Source organism: Amblyomma maculatum, chromosome 6 (genome assembly GCF_055883805.1).
Source record: "Amblyomma maculatum isolate TAMU_Amacu chromosome 6, ASM5588380v1, whole genome shotgun sequence".
Taxonomy (NCBI): Eukaryota; Metazoa; Arthropoda; class Arachnida; order Ixodida; family Ixodidae; genus Amblyomma; species Amblyomma maculatum.
This window is the reverse complement of record NC_139349.1, coordinates 12,614,733-12,639,952: the sequence shown is the minus strand read 5'-3', so window position 1 is coordinate 12,639,952 and position 25,220 is coordinate 12,614,733. Positions and strand designations below refer to the sequence as shown.

Below are 25,220 nucleotides of genomic sequence, written 5' to 3'. Positions count from 1 at the left end.
CTCACTTGGCCATGAGGTGCTTTTAGCTCTTTGAAAGCTTGGAGTGCCTAGGCAAAGCATCGTCGGACGTGTCGAAAGGATTATCATGTACCTGCAACCACTGACAGCCGGTCACATTCACTGAGCACCGTGAAAAACACACACACAAAAAAAAAAAGAAGACGGGAGGGACCAGCATGTTTCTCGTGGCTGAAGCGAACACCAGTTCCGCGGTTCTGCATACAACAACTGAACGAGTTCACTTTCAGTTTATTGACACGTCTTGTAATGTGTACGAAATCCGTGGTCCCCATCTCTGTGATTTGACGTCACCCCCAGCAGTGGCAACACACAGCCAATGGAGCGAGGCGGCGAGAGAGAAAGCAAATGCGTTCCAAAGCGAGCTCTTTCGTGGATTCGGCAACACACCCTTTCATGTTACTACGAAAAATTTATTTATTTGAAGCTGGAGATTGGGAATTAAAAGCCCAATGTAAGAACAATATTAAGTTAACATTTACTGCACAGTTCGAAAAATTGGAATGTCAACAATGTGGCAAAAATCTGTTTAATCGGGAGGCAAACTAGAAAAGAATGTGACATGGATAAATATACGAACAAATGCAAAATTCCATGTCAAATATATACTGCGAATAGAACTAGTGGATACGTAGAACACAGACTCCGTGCACTCTTTTATCTGAACTTTGACAAACACCACAACAATTTCTGAATTAGACAGAAAATAACTAACCACCTTAACTGCCTAATCCTTCTTTCCTTCCTCACAGTGCTCTTTAAGTATGTCTTGCTCAAGAAAGCAATATCTGAACTTTGCACAATTTAGTTTTAATTCCAAGGTACAATATCAAGTGGGGATATATGTGACGAGGCACAGAAGCTTTAACTCAACAAGTGAGCAGTTATGGGGTCATGTGCGCTAGCATCTTATTTGAGGCAGCTTCCTCACGTTTGCCCGAATGCACTAGTACCAGTTTTTTTTACTGCCAATAGAAGCAAAAGCCACCCCTAATTTTAAGATCAAACCAGATGCACAGGCAGCGGCAAAGACCAGTATACCCTATTTATTCGCTTGCTGGTCAAAATTTCTTGGTTGAGCAAGAGAAATGTTTAGCCACTAACATTCGCCTTTATATCGAATATCAGCTGCAACTTCTACTAGTGGCCCATGGAAAGCACACTTTCAAGTTTCAGCTCACTCACGAGAGTTACACATGCTTACTCTCTGTGTTCAAGCTGTTTATTATTATTTCTTTTTTCCCGTTCGTTAGAGTTTCAGCAAAAAGGAAATCTCTGGAACCTCCAGAACATGACAAGTGCAAAGCTCTCTCAGATGCATCGGGTGGGTTTTAAGCACCTAGATTTTATAGAACAGTTCCTAAAGCAGATTTTCGGTCTTGATGGCACACTGCACCACCATCTGCAAACTGCAAATTGTGCTAGAGAACATGCCAGCCAAAGCACAAAAATTTTCAAAACACAAAAACTGTAAGCTGCACTACGAGCAGAGGCAAATCAAGCTCGAAACAAAAATTTTTAGCAATTTAGCAATGTTGTTAAGAGAATGGCATGCCTTCAAAATGGGCTTCAGCACATATCATATTAGTTCCTTGGTAATCTGGCTTCATTGCATTTTGTTAGTGCAGTTGGGAGAATAGGTACTTCAGGCTTGCAAAAACCATCGTGGGAACTGAATGTGACCCCTGCTTTTGAATAGGACTAAGAAAAAAGACAAATCTGCAGACAGACGCACTAAATTTGACAACAAAAAAAAAGAGATAGTAATACTTATTTTGACATGCTTAATTATTTTTATTGCAGATTTACTATTATCGCACCTTTTTATAAATGTTTTTTCAGCAAGTTTACACAGTGAGATTTTTACTCCTGTCTTATATGAGGTTAAACAAAAACATTTGCATGAATTTCATTGAAAAACCATCAAATTATCTGCGTTTCAGTATATGTTATATCAGAGTCATGCAAATATTCCAATAAATAAAAAAATTTATAACACCCCTTCTGAGTCCTCCCGTTTTATTCCACGTTCCTGAAAGAGTTAAGGAAAAAAAACATATTTATGCCAGCCATAGTTTCAAAAGTAAGAAAAGAGGCATGTTTCTACCTTTTGCATATTTTGAAAATTTGTTATCAGTGTTTTTATTTCTGCGTTAATGGTTTTCCAACATTTCTTAAATCCTTTTGCCCAAAAGTTTGCACTGAAAGCTTTTCTTTTTTTTTATGTTATGTACAGTGCCTAGGTAAATATTATCCGAGTGCATGAAAAAACATTTTGAATAACTACATTTTGGTATACGGTAGAAACTCGGTGATATGGATCTCACGGAGTCGTGAAAATATTTGTATCATCAAAACGAATGAAAATAAGTATGCAGAAGCATGCAAAAGGCAGTCGCGCAGATTTGTTTACGTCTGAGAAGGTTTATTACGGTCGTGCGGTCACAGCTCGCCACTTGCGGCGGACACAATGCAACAGGTGATCATGACGTGCTTGCTGCGTGCCTCAGCGGACTTCTCGCAGCGCGTACAGCGCGAAAAGAGACGCTGACACGTGCCAACCGCACGGCGCCGCAGAGTGCTCACTTCCACTACTCCAGCGCTGCCTCTCTCCCCTGATGGTCATTTCTGAACTACTGGCCGGGAACATCGCTGGCGGAGAGCATTGAATCACCCACATCTCAACTGACACACGAGCTGCTCGTGCCGCTGACACGCTCTCTTTCATTGTGTGCATGCGCCGTCTTACTCGCAGGTGCACAAAAGAGATGTTGCTCATCACTGTGAGTCTAGCTGGCATTCCATAACACTCAGAGAGGGAAGAAAGTTATTTGTCATGGGGTGCGGAACAGCTCCTCTGGGTTATTTTTTATTAAAAGCACACAATAGGATACTTGGAGTGTCGCAGAATGCCAGCCTTACAAATGCTTCTTATAAGCTATTGCTTTAAAGGGCACGGTCATAAATGCTGAAAAAAAAAATCTCGATAAAAAGTTTTGGTCACGCCGAGAAAGAGGACACGTGCCCACAAATTTTCGCCATGAACGGCCTCCAACTAGACCAGATTTCTATCTTATTGAAAAAAGTATGCCATTATTTATTGCACACATTTATTTACCAACTTTTGCACAGAAGGCATTCCTCTATTACATTGTTATTTACTCATGAGGGCTCAAGTGCCCGAATGCAATTTCGCAAAAAAAAAAAATGTCAAAATGTTTGCCTGCACATATACAGTGAAACCTCGTTATAACGAACAGTTAAAAAATCGGAGAATAGTTCACTCTATCCATAATTTGTAATATAAAATTTCATAGAAAATACATGCAAGAGCAGCAAAATTCAATCAGCGAAGGCACAGCAACTCGGAGAGTGCCTACTTGGGTCACGTCCATTTATTTACGCGCAAAGAACTGCATTATTGCGACCTGCTTTTTTGTGTTGATCGCGTTCGTATCACGTCCTGTTCCACAGTTTGCAAACACTCAACAAGGGCAAACCCATTTCTCTAAATAGCACTGCAGTGGCGGCGCAGTAAATCCAATGCAGCAAGCGCTTCTTGTGAAGTCTGAATGTTCTCATCGTCTGCAGGGTCAGCCTGAGCTTCATCTGCGGGATGTTCAGAAACTTCCACAGTGATTTCGGCGTCCGCCAGTACAGCCGTGGTCGCCGCGATGTCGTCGCCGCCTACAAAGTCCTCTACAGTCATTGTTGCGGGCATGTCACCAACAAAACACGAAAAATCGTTCCAGGTTGGTCGAGCTCGTGGAGTTCTGGACGTCGGGATCGTCCCCATCGTCACTTGATGCACGGGCCTCTGCTGGAACAAAACCTGCGTGCCGAAAGCAGTTTGCAATCGTTTCACCTTTCACGCTGTTCCATGCTGCTTTAATGCTCCCAGCAAGTCGATCTTCAAGTCCTGCTTCATAAGAAGCTTCACGAGAAGAGTGTCAATCAGTCTCCTCTTGCAAACTGCCTTGAAGGCCCTGATTTTATCTTGAGCTTGGTCTTTGACGTCAGTGCTGCCCTTTCTTTCATGTTCACCACCATCACAGCACTACACACACCCGCGCACCATATTCGACACGACGACCGATGCAGCCTCCGCCGAATGCTACGACGGCCACGGCGCGACGCCGCTGCTAACACTACAACCAAAAAACCAGAAAGGCAAAAGCAACATTCGATTACGCCGCTGCCGCCGCTACTGAAGCGGCGCTGTCAGCGATTGTGAGATGCAAACGATTTCTTATGGCCTCCGAGATCACCTCCGCACGCACAAACAGGCGCGAGGGGGTGATCTCGGAGGCCATAGATTTCTTTGGCTGTCCAATGCAGTCGTGGCATCTGTGGTGCTGTCAGCGCCTGCGAGGTAGTCCTGAACGTTTGCTGCGCCACACAACACAAGTGTAGTGCAACGAAGCCTGCCTCCTGCTATTAAAGTGAGGTAGTGCTTGGCGTCACAAAGTTCGTAATATCCGTTTTATGCCGAACCACGTTCGCTATGAGAAGTTAAAAATACATGTGTTTGACAAAAATATTTCGGAAGAGTTCGATATATTCAATAATTCGTTATATGCATGTTCGTTATATCGAGGTTTGACAGCATGAGCACTTGCATTGAGTGATGGCTCTGTAAATATAGGTTGTTTTGGAGATATGTGTGCGCTTTGATAGCATTAAATAAACAAACAACCGCTTATCTCTATGGTAGTTATTAACCAAGCTTACTATATTTTTCTGTTAACCAAAAGCGTGCAGCTGGTAGGCATATTCGGTGTATGGTCTCATTTTTCTCTTCAGCCTCGCATATAGCCTTCAGGGCTCTTATTTTATGTTTAAATAAAAATAATTTTTATTATTATTCGCACAAAAAAGTATCGTGATCCAAACATTCAGTCAGGAAATTGCGTGCTCCAGACTGAGCCATTGAACAAAGTTATGTATTGTGAATATGACTATCTCAAAAAAAGGTATTTACATCGAATTCCATGCTGTAAATGATCTTGCCACTCACTTGCAACACTAAATGCGCCGTTACGGTAATGGCACTTTCATGAACTTGCCTCACGGAGTAAACATGCTCCTCTAATAGTATGTTTTTTTTTCTTCACAATTGCGTTGCCAAATTTTTCTAATTCTCTGAAGCATGCATGTGCGTAGGTGTTCAACCACGAAGCAGAAAGCACGCAACTGCACAGGCAAATCTGTTGCAGCCCAATACGTGCAGAACTGGCCCCTTTAAAGAGCCACTCGCGCAGCTATATAATGGGAGGGGGAACCGGCCTGCCCAGACAATTATCGGAACGCGGCTGAAGAGAGTGCTTTTCACTGGCACTTGCAGCGCCTCCCGCGAAGTTGCGGTCCCCTATAGCGCGACTACCAGTTGCGAAGTCTACAATGTGCGACCGACGCCAACTACTACTTAAGGTTGGGCGCTGCTGCAAATTTTTCACAGCATGGAAAATGATCGTGATGCCGGTGATGTGTTGTCTGTATACAGCATGACAGATGGCGACATGCAGGCCGCGCAACGCCGCAAACTGCTAGCGGATCCCGATCGCACAGCCAGCGATGTGCGGTTGTGCGCGCTCGCCACAAACGCTGCCACCAACTGCTGTGGTTGCGACGTCTGTGGTTTGTGGGCCATGCGCTGCTAAAAGCTTTTCGTAGCGTGAGCCCGACAGACTATCGCGACGTTGGCGAGGTGTGCGGACTATGCGCCACCGCAAACTGCTCGTGATACATACATATAGTGTGGTTGGCGATCGCGGAGTCAGCGATGTGCGAGCAGTACATAGTGCTCAATGTTGTGGTCGCATTCTGCGCATTCTTATCATCCGTAGTTGCGCAGGAGAGTGTTCGGAACATCCAAAATTTTGCCCGTTGTGCACAATGCACTCCTGCTGGGGAATTTTGTCATCCCGAAATTCGTATCAACAGAATTCATTCGTATCACCGAGATTTTACTGTGTGTTACATCAGGGTTGTTTAAATGCTGCTTTAAAAAAAAAACATTTATTTTTTTGCAAGGCCCCTCAAAATCGCCTGTTTTACCACGGTCCCAAGGGTTTACAAAAAAAGGGCTCCTGAAACCTTTTAGCACTGTCACTGGCAGCAACTGTAATACTTTGTAACTTGTTAAGGCTAAGTTATGGCTTACAGACAGTCAAAACTTTGTTCAAAGTCCAACAGACATTCAGCAGACTGCAGTGTCGTTCTTTGCGTTCACTCATGTATTTATTTTTTTTGCTTCTGTTTCCCACCCCAGAAAGCAACCCTTACATGGCTGTGGTTGTGCTACACTTGAGCAATCTTCAAATAATGGGACAGCCATGTGATCAGAAACACAAGCATTCTTGCTAGTCAAAGAAAGCCAGCTTCAGGAGTGTGACACGAGAATGGTCTTATCAGTAAAACAGTTAAAATTTTTGTTTTTGTTTGCCTACGATCCTCTTACTGCTCTGCTGGCTTCAGGTTTCATATACACCTATGAATCCCCACTGAGAGTAAAAATGAGACAGCTAGAAAATAAGCCTATCTGTACCTTACGGCTCTATCAAGCTATAATATGTACAGAATACTCCTAAACAATAAAATACAAATAAAAAGCTGTCAAACTGCACTTGTTTGGTTGTTTATATGTGGCCCTACCTGTGCTTATGGAGAAGCAGTGGTGGCAAGTATGAACATGATGCCAGCATTCTTAGAAAACAACGGTTGTAAAGACACAACAAAGGAAAAGACAACAGAAAAGCACCACACCTGGCGCAGCTTGGACATGGCGTCGACCGAGATGAAGCCCAGGCGGTTGAAGCGGATCAGGAAGCATAGCACCTGAGGCTCCCTGTGGCCTTGTTCTTCCTCAGCCAGAACCACCACCCGAAACACTTGTACCTCCTGCAAGACCAGCATGGGCGTGCAGTAGATAGTGTAAGTTTTTTTAAACATAGCTTTTTATCTCGTTCTTTGCTGCTTTTATCTTTAAACTCTGCACTGTAACTTGGCATTTTTTATTGGTGCGCAACATTTTCACAACTATACTTTTCGTTTTTTACTTATATTGACCTACTGGTGTAAAGTACTGATATATATAGTCATTATTTTTGCTTCCTTGTTGCATGTTTTGTATGCAAACCATTCCCCCCTGAGGGCAATAAATTAAAAATAAGCAAATAATAAATATACATGAATAAATAGACTTTCTTTTCCAGACAACACAGTTCTGAATGAAGGTAACTGGGCCCGATGTCCTTCTGCAGCTGAAGGCAGCAAACAAAGAGCAGTATGCCTGACCTACGTGACTTCAACTACTGACTTCAAATACAGCAGCCTTGACATTTCAGGCAGTGTAAGAGGGTTATCACACAGCTCCCACCCTGCCCGTAGGATCCAGCCCATTCCATGCGACACTGTGGTAACACACACTTCCCCAACCGCTGCTATGGACGAAGGTGGCACTGGCAAGCACTCTCACGGAATGGTTACAGAACAGAATGTGAAATTTGAAGGTCATGGGTTTGGATCCTACCAGCAGCATGTGCTTGTTTTTGTTTAATTATGACTTTAATATTAACGATCAATCACCCATCACACTTCGCACAGCTAAAGAAGTACAACCAGCTAAACAGGACACTAAGGACTGCTAAGTTGAGGTATTTTAGTAACACGTTTTCTAGCAGCTGTCAGTCAACTAGTGGCTTCCATTTTTCCTTTCACATTTAAAACACTTCCGACAACCATCCACAACACCCGAGACAAACGACAACGACTTTTCAATCAAATGAGGTATACAATATATCATTCGTGCGAAATGCAGTTTCAGATACAAGAAGTTCACTGCTACTTTGATGAGGCTGCATTAAAAAATTAGGTTGTTCAACTTTTTGCAGCAAATTTGGCAACATAAATGTTATATAATAAAAGCTACATAGTTTAAGTGCACTAGATTTATTATGCCAGGTTCCCTCAGTATGTACTCAGAAACAAGCCTTGAGAACATTCTCAAACTGCTTTTTTAGACAGGTATGTGTATAAAGTGCCAAACATCAATTACATGTGCCCCTAGTCATGCTTGTGAAGAAAATGAAGAGACTGTTGGTCGCAAAGCATACACAGCTTTGTCTTGTCAAATCTTTTCTTACTTGTACTGGATGTGTTTTGCAATCACAGCTTTACGGAACTGCCCACCCATGGCAAATGAACCATGAAAAACCTTCAGTTATGTTATGTACTTGACATCAATCCAATCTCATTGGACCCTGAAAAAAGAAATTTTTGACCTTGGTTAAAAGATACAAGAAAATAAGAAATAAATGATGCAAGATTCCGCAGTTCAGTGCCTGTGCTAAGAACTAAGCTGGGCACAGTGCAAAAATAAAGAATTTTAGCCAAACAAGTGTTGTAACTCTAATTACAGATTAGGGATAGTAAGTATAATTTTAAATTTCTGTTCCAAAAAATCAGAAACCTACACCATCTGTGCATGGCCACCACAATTCTTAAAAGCTGCTTAACTAAGGAGAAATGTATATGGCTACTGCCACTCGGAAGGCAGTTTCCCAGTCAGCTACATACGATCGACTCACTGCTCTCCGTCTGAAGAGCTGCTTGTGAAATTCGCACTGGCTGCGGTGTGCCGTGAAATGATGGCACCCGCCCGACCACGTTAGAATAAAAGACTGTGCAGCTTCAGCAGCACATGCCCCTGATCAAGTGGAGGAGAGCAAAGGAGAAGAGAAAAGGAAAGCAACATGGGCATAGCTATGTCAAGTGAAATTTATTTGGTTTTCTTACAGGTAAACAAACCTGGGTAGGACAGGCAAAAAGTGTTATGAGCACTTGACAGATCACATACACGGTGTGCTTCAAAAATAAGATCCACACCAGTGCTTCTGCCACTGGGTGCTTTCAAATGAGCTCTTGTGCCCAGATCGCAAGCACTTACTAGGGCTGGCTATCAATCAACAGGAAGCATGAATCAAACTGGAAGTTTGTACAGGTACAGGCAGATCTATGCACGGAAATCTGAAAACTGCATGCTGCTAATATTAACGAATAGCAGTGACGTGGCCAAGATGGCCTAAGAAGTTATCCTCCATCATGGATTGCTATCATGCACTTGCACTTGCAGGTAAAGTAAGGTAATCTATAGTAAGACTAAAATTTTTTCCCTTGAACTGCTGTTCTACTATCAACAAAGTCAATGAAATAAAATCCCATTTTCTGTCTTAAAACTTCCTTTTTATGTTGTTATGTATACCGAGACTTGCTACCAAGATGAAGCAAAATATTTAGTACTAAGAAATTTACACACATTTTGTTCTCAACAGACAAGGGAGCAGGGGTGGTATAGTGTCGCTACCAGATACTGGATGCACAAACTGGAATAGAAAGCAAAACTACTCATGGTTTATATGCCATGTATTAAAATCCTGACAGATGAAGATATAAAGGATATTTTTATCATACTAAATCATCCACCTGATGAAAATTTGAAAGAGTGCCTAGAAGTTCTCAAAAGACTCTAATTTAATGGGTGATTTCAATATTGATATACAATGTCCTTTAACACTCCAATGAGAATTTATATGATTAGTAGATGCTTATAGTTTTTTCAACCTTATCGATAAAATGTACCTACACATGTCGCAAGTTTCACATCTTCTTCCATTGACACTATAATCATGAGCACAGAAAAATGAGATTAAAAAGCAAGCACTATGGTGTCTGACATCAGCGACATCTGATTATTGCCTTCTTTCCTGCTGAACGCATTTGTCAAGCTTCTGCAACCTATTATCGATACTTTCGATGTATTAGTATTGCCATATTTGACCATTTTCGTTCGACGATATAGGAAGCAAGTTCGGACGAAGCGCTATCTTTAAAAAAAATATGGCTTAAGTATATAATGCATTCTTGTACAAAGTAAAAACTGTCTGCAATAAATGTTTGGCCAAACTATGCTCTCGTAAAGGCAATCATAAGAAGCTGTGGGTTACTCAAGAACTAATACACAAAATAAAGACCAAAGAAAAAATGTTTGCACAGTTCATGGAATCACGGCAGCCTTCTAAGCTAAAGAAATATAAAAAGTATTAGAACCACTTAAACAGGAAACTAACGACCGCTAAATTAAGGTATTTTAGTATCACATTTTCCGAGGGATCCAATAAAAATATTTATGATCAATTCGACCAAATGAACAATTTACTAAACCACAGCACGAAAACAAGCATTACCACCATATCAAAAGATGGCATAGCACTAAGTGTGGACAAACTATGTAATGAATTTAACAATTCCTTTGTTAGAACAACTGAAATGTTACACTGGCTTTCCAACAGATCTGCAGGCTAAGTGTCATAATCATAAGCCAGACTATACCACTGTAGGGCGAAGGCCTCTTCCATACTCCTCTAATTAACCCAGTCCTGTGCTAGCTGCATCCACTTTGCCCCTATGAACTTCTTAACCTCATCCACCCACCTAACTTTCTGCCGCCCCCTGCTAGTCTGCTACGCTTTTCTTCCCTTGGAATCCACTTTATCAGCCTAAGCGACCATTGGAGGTCCTCTCTATACCCTGCCCATGCCCATTTCTTCTTCTTGATTTCCACTAGAACGTCATTAACTCGAGTTATTCTTCGGACCCACTCTGCACGCTTACTATCCCTTAACGTTGCAACTAACCTTTTTCGTTCCGTAGACCTCTGCATTGTCAGCAACTTAAGTAAAACCCTTTTCATTAGCCTCCAAGTTTCAGCACCCCAGGTGAGCACAATTAAGATGCAACTGTTCCATACTTCCCTTTTGAGCGATACCGGTAAGCTGCTAGTCATAATCTGCGAGTACTTGCCAAATGTGCTCCATCCCAATCTTGTCCTTGTTATTTCCCTCTCATGGTCCGGATCTGCAGTTACTGCCTGTCCTAAGTAAACATATTTGCCTACTACTTCCAGTGCTTCACTACCTAATGTAAACTGCTGTTCCTTCCCGAGGCTGTTGAACATTACCTTAGTCTTCTGCATATTGATTTTCAAGCCTGCTTTTCTGCTATTCCTGTCTAAGTCATCAATCATTCTTTGCAGTTCATCCCCTGAGTTACTTAGCAAAGCAATCGCAGATCACCGAGGTATTCTTCATCTGCCATTATCACCAACTACTCCCATTGAATACTTCCCTTAAGCAAGCTGTGAATAGTACTGGAAAGGTCGTGTCTCTACGCCCTAACACCTTTCTTTATGGGAATTTTGTCCCTTTCTTTATGCAGAACTATGGTTGCTGTGCAGCCACTATAAATATCTTCCAGTACTTTCACACCCTGATTTCGCAATGCCTGTACGATTGGCAAGGTTTCTACAGAGTCAAACACTTTTTCGTAATCAATGAATGCTATATGTATAGGAGCTGGTTGTAATCCGAGCATTCTTCTATCACCTGGTTGATGATATGGATATGATCAATAATAGAGTACCCCTTCCGAAAACCTGCTTGATCTCTTGCTTGATTGAAGTCTAAGATTGTTCTGATTCTGTTAGCGATTACCTTAGTAAATACCTTATACGTAACTAATAGTAAGCTGAATGGCCTGTAATTTTTTAGCGTCCCCTTTCTTAGGCTAAGCATATGACACACCAAGTATTCCCAAATCCTTGTTTATGTATCCTACAAATTAAAACAAAACCATAACAACTCTCATAAATCTCACAAATGGCAGAGCTGAAGACAAATTGCTTTCAGATCAGATCCTACAAGTTTGTAAATGACACAGTAGCCCCAATACAAATGCATATCTACAATCTTGATATGCAGATATATACAAAGATATGCAGTTAGCAAAAGTGGTTATAACTCACAAAGGTAGCGCTATGCTGGATATGCAAATTAGAGGCCTATTTCAATTCTGCAAATATTATCCACAGGTCTGAAAAAAAATTATTTACGTGGTATTAAATAGTTTTCTGGTTAAAATATAGTTTTATCAGAGAGTCAGTTTGTCTTCAGGAAGCAAAGATCCAGAAAATAGCACTAATTAAAATGAAAGAAATAATTATAAAGGAATTTGAAGAAAAGCTTTTTGTACTCAGTTTATATGTTGATCTTTCAAAAGGATTTGGCCTGCTTAATCAGAATTTATTGCTACATAAACTCAATTACTATGACATTGAAGGAAACAGCCTACCTTTTCAGTTATATACGAAACATCACAAACAAATGGTTTTCATTATTTGCGCTATATCAAACTCACAAGCTCTTCTCTCTGGCGTACCACAAGGCATCATTCTGGAGCTCTTGTCATTTGTTATTTACATTATTGGTATATTTCTTGCTCCTTTTTGGTAAACGTAATAGTGTATGTTGATGATATCACAATGCCGGTCTAGTGTAACACTGACTTGCTAGAGCATGGTAATCAGTTGGTAGAATTCCTGCTTCAATGGTCCGTTAAGAATTACCTACGAGTGCAACACCACCAAGATGAAAGCAACCATATTCTGAACTAAAAATAGAATTGGGATACTTTAACATAATGAGACTATGTGCACAAAAATAAACAATCATTGGCACCTTATGTCGCTAAGGGAACATGCTTCGAATAAGAGTGAAAATACTAATTTGAAACATATTTATATTGCCACACATTATGGTCTGGTGGCAACAACCAAGCAAAATCAAATTAAAATTATAACGGCTCTAAAGCGAGCAATTACATTATTAGCAAATTACCATGGTGTACTTATACTGGTTACTACTTCACAAAGTTCAATATTCATGAAATCACAGTTATTCTTATTCATGCTCATTTCTCCATATATAAGAATGCTGTTCCAGCTAAGAATAACATTATTTTACTAGGTCTCAACCTCACCTGTTCTACTGCAACCTACAATACTATGTTCAAAATCTCATGTTGCATACCTTTTTGCCGTACTACTGATTGTAAGCAGTCACTGACACAAAATTTAGCATATTACCTCAATACCCTTTAAAGGAACAACATTATACTTAGAGATTTCACATCATAAATTAATCAGTTATTCTTATGTTTGAATCTACATAGAAAGGAAAACACGATTAGAATGTTTATGTACCATCTGTACACGTTCATTCTACTTGTTGACTGAAAACAAGTTCCTGGATATAGCAATGAGGAATGCGCCTATCATAATTTGTCTAATGATACTAGAGTAGGAATTTCATCGAACTGTTATGATACAGACACTGTGTGGCTATCTTTTTCACTGGTGCTGTGATAAAATGCTGGGCTATGCACCTCAGCAGAGGGTGCAAGATGGCTTTGAAGCTGCATCAAAGAAACTTTTCGCCTTGTGTCCTCTCTCCCTCGTTGCTTATCTAACCTTGAGAGAGTTAATAAAGGACACCCTTCAAGTCAAATAAAACTATCTCCTCATTCAAATTTACAGGTACATAACACACAAAGACTGAATGCGAAATGACCTCTTAAAGCTACCAATGGCTGGAAACACCACACCATCAGTGCTAGGCAACCAGGTTAGCCATCTTTTAAAACAGCGCTTATAGCGAAAGGCGCTTTGGAACAATAAACCTTATAAACCAAAATAATGTTTGTAGGCTTTGGGACAAAGGAAGCATACCTGTCTACTCCTCATGTGCCTTATTATTACATCTAGAGTACACCTCAAAGGTTCCCCATAAAGGGTATTTTATGATGGACATGCAGTCAGACTGTTGACTGTGACAGATTCTTAGATACCCTGACTATGCTCAGCTGAATTTCGCAACCACATAAGTATGAAGTCTATGTTAAAAATGCAGTTCAAACAATGACTGCTGTCTGTTCTCTGTAGTGCCTGGTTCAACAGTCTACCGAGGAAACTAAGTCAGACACTCCTCTCTAGACACACACAGCTCTTGATACCTTTAACCTAGAAATTTGTCAAGAAAGTAGCAAGTACAATGCATTAAAACAAAAAAAGCAAAATTATTTCTAACACACTGCACTAAAACTAAAGGCAAAATTACATTACAATTCCAAACTGTAGTCAGTGCATACTAGCAGTTCTTCTAATACCTAGCCTTTCCCCCTTTCTCTAAACTTAGAAGCGGCAGGAAACTTGTCTCCATAAAGATCGAGTCTGGGACCACTGCTATGCTAGGATTCAAGATGCAAAGGAAAGCACATGAGAAATGGCTTGCTGAGACAAGCCAATGCTATCAATGCTTAAAAAAATTGGCTGGCCACCAATGGCGACTAATATTTCCCGTGAATAAAGCACTTATGCTTCCTTCGTGCTTCGGTACTTTTTATGCATCTGCATTTCCCGACCGCATTGATATATAATTTTTTTCTGCGAACCCACATGGAACAAACTGTTCATATCTGTACAATGGTACAAAAGATACAATATACACCATGTTCCCTTTGAAGCTGCCAACATGTTTTCTGTTTAACAACGAAAAAACACAGACGACATAAAGGATTCTAGGGTAGTTTGACCGGCGCCTAGGTCCCTGTGCACTCGGTGGGTGCTGGTGGTTTATTAAAAAGAAAATAAACAAAAAGAAAGAATTTTGTTGGCCGTGACAACTGCTATCCAATATCTCAAGCACCCGAGCTGTGGCCGGCGGAAAGAAAGAGACGGGGAGAGGATAGCGAGGAGAAGGACAAGGGATCTTTGTACACAATTTACAAAATAGAAAAGGTAAGCGAAGTCGCATCGCTCGCAAGTATTTAAGCACTGTCAGAAAAATGATGCACAGAACTTCTGCATTTCATGGTTACCTGACTTCTTTCATTTTCAAAAATTCACAGGAGATTGTGAATAAGAGATACCTTTTACTTAGAAAAGGGCCTTGCAGAGAAAGTAATTTAGAGATTAGCGTAATAACCAATTGTTTGGTTTTTCACAACCTCGAACAGAAATGCGAGAATTTCTATCGCATTAAATGTAACTAAGACAGTGGCGTAGAATTAGTTGCAACACAGGCATTTTTCCTGCTCCCAATGTCGGGTAGGGAATCCATTAAAATTAGTCCCAAGAGAACTTAATCAGGTGCTGTTGCAGCAAACAACAGAAATATATTTTGCACTCTTTGCGGGGCTCATTTGTGCCCGAAATGAGCTCTCCGGCCTGCTGCAGTAGTCTAGCCAGACTACAACCGCTGCAGCGAGTTTGTCAACCTCCATGGTCTAAACGCACGGGCCGCCACTTATAGAGCACGCGTCACGCTGGGTTTAGATGCGCATGGTGCCTATACGGCCTTCCAGCATTAAAACTTATTTAATCTTGGAGCTTCATCCCTGTGCAGGAAACCAATATCAAAACTAAACCTAGCAGCAGTTTTATCAGTTTCAAGTTATAAATCACAAAAATATGCAAGAAGATCACGGTGCAAAATAAAATGCCCTTGCATTGTGTTCATAAAATGAATTAGGACTTTTATTTTGAGAAATTAGAAATTCTAATATTAAACTCATATAAAAACTGTATTGAATTTAATGAAGAAAACTCTTTTCTTTGCAAAACAGCACTCCCAGCATAGGCCACTATGCTAAACATATATACACATGTCGCCATAAATAACTGGTGTGGCTAAATGAAGCACCTTCTTTTTTATTACATTCCATTCACATATATGCATCTGTAGGTTAAAAGAAAAGGTGTGTGGTAATTGTGCGTGCCTTTGCAATCAATGACAAGAACAATAAAGAGCACGACAGCATTCATCAATGTTTCTGCAGGCATGCATATGAACAAAAACATGCCAGTCAGTATATGTTAGCCAGAAAGTAGAACAGTGATGATGGCAAGTGTCAAGACGACAACTGCCCTCTTCAGCAAAGCATCCTTCTGTTCTGCCTGGGCCTGCAGTTGTTTGCATCTTCTTACCTTCAGTGCTTTGACCAAAAAGTGAGTGGTATTTTTTTGTGCTCCAAACCGACCCAAGTTGGGCCCTTCAAAAAGTACATATTTGATTAATTTTTGTTAATAAAGAAGTTAATTTATAGTGCCTGCTAGCAGCAGAACGTTAGATTACCTACTTCCCTTATAGTTCGCATAACAAATCATGAGTAACAGGTGGGACAAAAAAATTAGGGGCACTTAAGCTTCCCCTTTAAAAGTATCACGTGAATTAATTACTCCCATTTGCTGGCTCCCCTTTTAGATCATCAATCACATTCATTTACTTTGCAACTCGTTTAATCAGTAGTCTCATTTGTGCTTTTATTATCCCACACACTCATTAGCATACAGTCATAAGATATCCCATCATGTGAAAGAGCGCCTAACAGATAGAAATCCTTGCTTTAACCAAGCTGTACGAAGCATCAGCGCGGCCTAGAGGCAGCGTATCTATCTCTGGATTCAAGGCTTATGGAAGGCTGGATTCCAATCTCGCTCTTCCATCTAAAAGGTAAAGCCAGAGTTGGCAGCACATTTACAGGGAGGCTTAGCATGAGACAAAAGTGGACAAGAGGGGGCTACAGGAGGGACACAGAAGCTTGGTTTACTTTGATTTTCATTAAATCTGCTTCGGGTGCATATATATGGGAAAACAAAAGGTCTCAATATCACGCTTCAGAATACATTATGCATCATCATTGTAGCAGAACTCTCCATATGCTGCAAGCTTAACTGTTCTATATATAAGCAAGACAAAGCAGCAATTGATAATGACACCTTTTAGCAAAAGTTTATAGTCCATTTCTAAATATGATGGCACCTTAAAAGTCCTGCATAACACGCATGTTACGGTTTTTAATATTTTAATTTGTTCAAGAACCAAATTCACGGTACTGACGGTGTCGGCACACAGTGGTGGTTCTTTACAGTGGACATGACATCAACTGGCACGCATCTGATGATTGATTAAATAGCAAATGCATGCAAATTGTGTCCATTAGGTAAAATTTTCTATGCCACACTGTTGTATTTCACACTAAGTGAATGAATCCAACATGTTTGCTTTGCACAAAGGCACTCCAAAGAAAGCGACTCAAAGACCACCAACACAGGTGCTGGTTACTACTTTGCATCAAAGACTTTCGCAACCTATGCACAAGCAGCCAAAGTTAGGCAAGAAAGAACTGAACGATACCGCCCCTTACTCCTTGTTATTGTGTGACATAAATAACCCATCTAAGGCATAGTGGACAAACATTGCAGGGCCACTTTAATAGCCATTCTGTTTCACAGTAGCTAGCTAACCTCCCGCCTTCTTAAACTGTGTGGCCTAGCAATAAATTCTATTTTCCTCAGTCAGACAGCCAAGCATTGGAAGCTTCAGTCCAACAGCCCAATGAACCACACTATATTCCATTTTTAGATAGACTGTATATCACTGTAATTCGAGGAACACAACTCTGATGCAGAACACCATAAAGAAAAAACCTGATGCAAAGCATCTACAAAGAACAATAACAAAACAACTAGTGACAGTTAATCATAAGTTACTATCCCCTTACTATCCCTTTTTTTTTTGTAGTAGGTAACATGACAAGTGTAACCAGGGTGTCCGCTTACTGATTGCAAGGCTTCCTTTATGCTACACTGTAGTTGTGCGATTCGCTCTGTTCGCCCTTGAGCCCTCCACTATACATGCCTGCAATGAGTCAAAAGGCTCTGCTGAGAGCACTGTGCACTAGCAAAGAAGCAGAAACTGTGCCAGCCATCCATCAATCAACGTTGGAAAAGAATCGCAAATGAAAGCCACACAAAGCAATGACTGGGACAAGGACGTTTTTGACAGGAAAATGCCTAGTCGGGAAGTGAAGGTTAAGAAACATTTGGTTTCTTTTTAGTTGACCACTAGGTGGAGCTTTACATTCATTTCTAGTACACCCATTCCTGTACACAATATTCAAGATATAGAAAGAAGAGCATGATAGCAGTTGCTACCACCCCGTTTCAAAGGGAATGCTCCTATATTTCTTCCTTCCACCCAACCAACCGCCCACCCACCCACCCAACTGACTGCACCCGAATGTCGACCAGTTCATGTTCCGGAAATGTGGATCAAAGTTCAACCTCCACATCCCCACAGAGTCCGACCTCGCCTAACATCAATATTGCTGATGTTAGCCCGGACACACCCTCTTCCTCGTGCTCGGCTTTGCCCCCAATACAGAACCAACAGACTCTTCTCAACCCACGTGTACCGTTACAGTAGCAACTTCTATTCCTCTTCCTGCACCCCACAGGACACGTGAAAAGAGGCTTCCTGCAAAGTTCAAAGACTGTGTAATGGATTATAGCATTTGAACAATGCCTAGCGTTTGTATTTTTTCAAGTGTGGCGGAAACTTGATAAAGACTGTATGTCTTGCACGTGCGCATGTGGAGAGAATGAGGAACAGAAAGAATTCAGAACGACTGTAGAGCAGTCGATTGCTGCGTACTGTTTTATTACGATACAACAGAGAGCAGAACGTAATCTGGCTCCTGGATTCATAAGCAGCTAACAAGGTTGTTAGGAAGGCATGATAACTTACCTGACTTTGATTTCAATGAGAAAAAGCCTTTCATGTTCAGCTGCTAATACCCATCACATTGGCACTTTTGATTCTAATTGAACTCGACCTGCATCGAGGATTTTAAAAATGATTGAAGCAACTGATGCTAGACAGAAATGTTCAATGATCATTGAGAACTTGTCCTGTCTGCGTCACTATGAAAGTTGCGATCCATCAAATATCTTTTTTCTTTGCTGAAATACTTTTGCCAGCCGCGCTCATGAGAAGACGCAGCTGAAACGATCGCAACATTAGCTGACAAACTTGCCAACACTTATTTTGTGTGCACAAAGTGCTGACATGATTTTAAAATTATATTTCTTTGCATAAGCAAGCAGCCCCCTAGGTCTGACTGAAAGAGAGGAAGAGCCTCTACATCAACGGCAAAAAGTTCTCTTGAACTTTACGTAGCTAGAGTGCACTGAAAATGTTCTGTCATGCATTTAAATCAATTTGTCCTTTAACATGAGTGCTTTTATTCCATTTATTTCCTCTCTTCATAAAGCTCAGTAAGAGTGATAATGATTACACCTGCTTTCAATTCGCAAGTTCCACATACGGTGTTGCCGCATCGCCGCTACCTCTGGAAATGCCCGAAGGATGGTAGCGGCGGAGGACACCCTGCTTACAGAGGCACCTCCCGCCCAACATTTATGCTTCTTGTCGCATCACATGCTGCTTTTAGCATGCTGTTCTGTTTCGGTCGCTGTTTTTTATATAATCACATATTATTATAACGTCCATACACAGGAAATTCAGTTGCAGAGTTTCAATTTTCTTTCGCACATAGCACTCTAACTGTGTGACCAAAGACGACATGAACATGTATGCATACATGAGCCTGCATAATAATGAAAGTTTAAAGCAGTGTGAGAAGAACGAGCGCGAAGAATAAAAACGCTAACATGACTAGAGCTGCATGCTGTTTTTGTATTCCTTTAATCGTCACTGTTAGTCTGCGCTATCTGATTTCCTGTGTAATCAGCATCGAAAAATTTCGGATCAAGGCCATGACAGTTTTTGGAATGCATTTTGCCTGATTATTTTATATAGTGCATCCCAATGGAGCAGTGACGTTGACTGTATGTAAAATGTGAACTGCCTTTGAGTGGACTACCATTGAGTGCAACATTTCTTGTAAAAAAATAACTGTCTTCCACGCGAGTCCTTGTGTGTAATGCTTGAAGTCAGAAAATACCGCATGCACACTAAATTTGGATTATGCACTGAATTTTACGACAATGTGGGGCAACAGTAGCCATTGTGGTATTCAGTAACTTGTAGCCATTCTCGCTTTAAAGCCGAAATTACGCTGATTATCTAGTGATCACTGCTGAAAAATACTTTCGTTCAAAGTCTATGTTTACCGGTGGTGTTCCAAAAGAAGTGAGCCCTGTAGACCATCCCTGCCACTTTCCGGCCCCATCATTATATGCATTTTGCTTGTCTAGGCAGCAAGGTGAAATCGGTTGAAAAGCGGGGCCACTGAATACAGGGTCTGTGTACACCTACAATGGCGTTTATGTGCACTTCGTGTTGAAATTAATACCATGAATAGGATAAGAGCCATAGAATTTCTGGGTAACCCTTTTGCTCTCTGCGCACGTTTGTCTGTCACCTTCCTTGTCGCGATTAAAGCCGCCTCAGAAAAAGTCACAACTCCCGCTCCACGCCCTCCGTAGTTGAATGCTTTGCATACCAGACCAGCTACCCCTGAGTCATGAACTATCGATTTCTTGTCGATTGAGTTCGAGAAGTATCGAGCCAATGAGGATCAAAAGTGCTGTGTGACAGTGCTATAAACTTCACAGCCTACCCTATGTTCGAAAAACTAATTAAGTGTCCCTACCTCTACAAATGAAACTATTAAGATTGTTAAATTAATTAGAAACCAAGCACCATCTACACATTTCCATATTCCATTTCAGTAAAAGCAAAGACAATAGGAAACAGCTGATCAAAGCTGTATCCACATATGTAAGCCATATAAAGCTGCATTGGTAGCAATACTTCAGTAATCCTTGTCATCAAGCAATTTGGCCATTACCTCCAGTGCATTCTAAGCTAACAGTTATTGAGTCTCCATAATATGTTAAATTGTATTATTTTTTTACCCTATTAGCGGAATATCCATGAAAAAACTGCGGCTTCAAAATATGTTTAACCATTATAAGATAGACAGAAATGTTTTTCAACAAAATCTAGAGATCTGTCGTTGTTCAGTCATTCAAATCGACATTTCCGAACTCGGTTGTCTCTCACAAACAGACCACAGTGCGATTGCTAGCCTGTAAACAAATGATCAGCCATTCACACTTTGCATTCAGGTTAGAAAGTGCTAGTTTAATCATGTTTATTACTATTAAACTCAGTCTTCCTTGCGGCGTCTATATGCTAGTGTACTTATATGAGACAAATAGCTGCCACCAGAAAAAAACCTTTCCAAACATGGCAAGTAGCTTTCATTGCGAAAAGCCCAAAAAGCAAAATAATGAACGCAGTGTTACGGTACATTATCAGCGCGACGTTTGTCGCTCGTCCATCGGCGTTAATCTTCTCTTTTAATAGAGCTTAATAAACGTTAAGCTTGCCGTCATGGGACTGTTGAAATTCCACGATAGACCACATTACACACACCGGCATTCATGGCAAGCTCGGCTGCCTGAACATCGACGACGACACTGACCGCACGAAAGTCGATGAACTGCGTGACGTGCGTGCCGTCGGCCCTCTGGAACTCCAGCGTGATGGTCTCGTCGCTCGTGTTGGCTAGCAGCCGCTCGCGAAGCAGGTCGCCACCCGCGTTGCGCACGTTGATGATGAGCTGAGCTAGCGTAGGCTGCATCAGACATGCCCAGAGAAGGGCCGCTGCCGTTGCGGCTAGCATTCTGAGGCGTAGGCTAGCTACAAGCGCCGTTTGCTCGCGGCATGCCTGTCACACACAACCTCTCCAGCCCTACTGTGGCAGCTGCGACTAAACCAACCAATTTTTGGAGCTGCTGTTCAACGCCGTACTCAGCTACCTTCGCCCTTTGCGATTTGCTGATGGATTAAGCTTGGCACGTTCTTGGCTCGCAGCGGCTCTGCAGCTGCTACATATAAAGACGTATTTCAAAAACAATGCACACAATAAGCAAATAAAATAACGTAAATAACTTTTAGCCTTCACGCCACAGCTTGACTTCAAGGCATTCAAGGCCACAACTTTGAAAACAACATGGCCATTACGGCCTGGCCAGCCTGGCGCTACAAATGCTACAAACGCAATGCAATCGCAATCCACGTGACGCAACAGACAGCGGCCTGGCGTGCCATGGACGTTCTGTTTCGGCGAAGTGTGCGTTCGTAGGTTTCAACAACGATAACCAAGATGGTGAGCGGGGAGCCAGTCGAGGACCTGCGATACCTATTTGACGCGCTTAGCGTTCACGACGAGGGTTATGAGTCGCCAGATCGTGAGGATGACGGCGATTCAAGCCCGGAAGTCCGGCGCCGAGGCCCGCTGCGGCGCGAAACCGCGCCTCGGCAATGTCCGTATCGCAGCAGCGACAGCCGACGTAGCTCGTCACCGGATTACGGGTTTCCATCATCAGTGGACTCTGCCGTGTCGTTGTCGCCTCCAGCTTCGAACGAGACCGCGCACAGCATCACAAGCAGCGGCGTAGAGCCAGACTATGAGAGTGACGAGAGCATCCAGGAGGTTTGCCGTTACTTGCTTTCTTTCCGCGATAATCCCGATGCGCTAGCGGTCACTATCGGGGGCTTTCTGCCCGAGGAGAGTACCGAGCAGGCGCTGCCAAACCCAGAGCCGGCGCTGCCAAGCCCAGAGCCTGCGCTGCCAAGCCCAGAGCCGGAGCCGTCGAGCATCGAGCAGTTGCCACTTGTCGTCGAACAGCTCAACCAGCAGGCTCCCGCTGTGCCCCGCTTCAAACCCATCCGGCCCCGAGAAGAAAAGAGGCAAGTGTTATTACACTTTAGTGTAACTGCGCTGCTGCTTGTCAGCATTGACCTAGTGTGCGGGGTTGGCAAACGGTGCACGAATTGCGCACCGAGGAGCTCCATATGACGCTTTGAAGGTTGCGCCAGAGGTTGTAAACACCGCTCTGGGAACAAGTGCGCGTGTGGCTGTGGTAAATCAGTAAACTGTTAAGTGAACGTCACAGCGGCTTGCGGCAATCGGTCAAGTTTCGCACGCCAATTTTATACATTTTTACGGCCATTCACAGGCAAGCACCACGACAGAATCGAAAATAGACAGTCGCAAATGGTCGCATCGGTCGAAAAGCGACAGTCGCGTGCCGTTCGGGCACTGCTCGATTTCCAGCCGCGCGACTGCTGGTCGCAAACCGTTAAACCAATCAGCGGCTCAGCTGTGCTGAACAGTCAAGGTAAACACGATGTGGAAAGGAGCCCGCAGGTCGCATTCGCAACTATGAACATCGGTCGGGCTGCGCTACTCTGGTCGCATGCGACGGCCGGTCGCGCTCCTTTCGCGACTCGTAAGTGTGAATAGACCTTCAGGATGCTTTTTCGCATGTCTAGGTTGAATTAAGAGTTTGCTGACGTAAACATTCTCCTATGCCTGGGGCACGGTGCTCTGTACTGAAATTCTGGACAACCATGCCCCATTAATAATTTGGATTTGTGCTGGCAGAAATGATTGATCCTTTTATGCAGTGTGCAACAAGTTGTCTGCCCATGAATCTGCTGGCAGTCACCGAGAAACGGCTTTTGCGTTATAAAGGAAAAGTATATACTGATCTTTGCATTTGTTTTCGACTGTGTGATCCATGTTGTTCACTTGCATTGTTCAAGAAGTGGGCTGAAGAGCTTGACACACACACTCACGCCCACGCACGCCCCGCCGGAGTGGACGCAGGATCGAATCTCGATGGAGGCGAAAAGCAAGGCGCCCGTGTGCTGTGCGATGTCAGTGCACATTAAAGAACCCCTGGTGGTCGAAATTTCCGAAGTCCTCCACTACGGCGTCTCTCATAGCCTGAGTTGCTTTGGGACGTTAAACACCACAAACCAACACACACGCACGCACGCGCGCTCATGCAGCTTATGGTTTTTGACAAAGTTCTATCACGCGTTGACGTCTCGCCGAGGTGCCATGATGTCGTCATTTTGACGTCATGCTCTAAAACTTTAGAGCGAGTCTCTTAATTCGGCCCCTGGAGACTGCATTAGCACCAAGATCATTATGCTTCAAACAGTGCCAGGGGAGCAAACACGGATGACACATGCAGTCTCTGCACCATTGCACATCTGCTGTTTTAGTGTGTTAACATTAGGGTTTTCATTCCAGGGATAAGCCACTGTTTTGCGTGTTTGTCTGAAGCCAGCTAAACCCACCAAAAGGAATAAAATAAACCTAGCCGAGCCTGGGTTATAACTTGTAGCGGTGTGAACAGATTAGCTTCTCCATCCACTGCACAGCAGGACTACACCTTTGCTGCTGTAGAGCACCCAGGGTGCTTAACTGCCACTCCCCCACGCTCTGGATTGCATGTTGTTGTCTTCACGAGCTGCCAGTCAGTCACAGTGAATCCAGAACACCTTGCTATTGCATTTCCCTCTTATGGTGTTAGACGTTCAGTCAGCGGCTAGTGTTTATAAATACTAGTCCCATTGTTGCAATGATGGCTTGGCTTTGTTCATAATGGAGTGTGTGAATTGTATTTTTGGGTGCACATAAGTTCAAACATGCCTACAAAATTTGCTTGTGGGGGAAGGAATATGATGGGCAGTTCTTGACTAGAATGTAATGTTTATTTCATGTTTTGCTTTTATTTCCATTTTCTGGTTTTTGCTTGTATGGCTATGGACCATTTCACAGCCTTTGGAGAAATCGGTTTGAGGGGGTGTCATTTGTCAACTCTTGCCTGTGCTATAGCAGCCCAGCACCCCAATATGGCAGCAGCCCCTTTGACCCCTTTGTAAAATCCTGTTTAGCTTCTCTCTTACCCGTTATGTCCCATGTGTATGGCTTCATTCCTCTTGATGGAAAGGGTATGTGTAATTGGGCGTCTTCAAATTTTGAAGTAATATGAGTCAATATCATATGGTGTAGATGTTACAGTATAAAGATGGCATGCAAAAGCTTTAAAGGTATGGTGTTTTGTTTGGAACATTACCTGTGTTAGGTTAAATAATTTGTGTTAAGCAATCTCTATGCGTCACATGTCCAACACATTTCCTCGCAGTACAACCTGCTGTGGCTTGCGATATAACTGGCAATTTTCCGTGGGAAACAAACCACACAAGAACATAACATACAAGGTTATCTTGCATTGAAAGAAAAGTATAAGAAATACTTTTCTTTCACACATGGAGAGATCAAAAACAGCCCTTTATTTTAGATGCACAATCCAAGGAAAGTAAGAGAAAATAATGTGGTGATCTGAGGGACATGCTATGCTGTCATTGTAACAAAAAAAAAATTTGCACAGACATTAAAAGCAGTGTAACCTACTCACATTCTCTGAGCGTTCTCAATATGTTGCACTCTGGCAACACATTGCAGTTTAGCTGTATATATTGAACATGGATACTTTGAATTATTGGCTGTATCAAACAAACTGCTTATCCCCTCAAGAATCCAGTGTAAAGGTACAGGACTTCATTTTTGCCGGTATATATTGAACTGCTTGCTGCACCTCTCAAGGGGGCACTTCTCTCGCAGTGTTCTTTGATCAT

At 42.3% G+C, this 25,220-nt stretch overlaps 2 protein-coding genes across 2 annotated transcripts in view; one reads left to right on the top strand and one right to left on the bottom strand.

Annotated features, from left to right (window-relative positions):
• oaf (BRICHOS-like domain-containing protein out at first) overlaps positions 1-21,750 on the bottom strand; it is a 36,451-nt gene extending 14,701 nt beyond the window's left edge. Inside the window, exons 1-2 of the mRNA XM_084606085.1 lie at positions 21,205-21,750; positions 6,784-6,918 (exon numbers count right to left, since the gene is read on the bottom strand). Coding sequence (XP_084462211.1) covers positions 6,784-6,918; positions 21,205-21,405 — 336 coding nt within the window. The 5' untranslated portion in view covers positions 21,406-21,750. The remainder of the gene's footprint in view (positions 1-6,783; positions 6,919-21,204) is intronic.
• A 24-nt stretch (positions 21,751-21,774) lies between these two features.
• Positions 21,775-25,220, top strand: part of LOC146185097 (uncharacterized) — a 45,175-nt gene continuing 41,729 nt past the window's right edge. Inside the window, exon 1 of the mRNA XM_084606084.1 lies at positions 21,775-22,475. Within this exon, the coding sequence (XP_084462210.1) occupies positions 21,889-22,475 (587 nt within the window). The 5' untranslated portion in view covers positions 21,775-21,888. The remainder of the gene's footprint in view (positions 22,476-25,220) is intronic.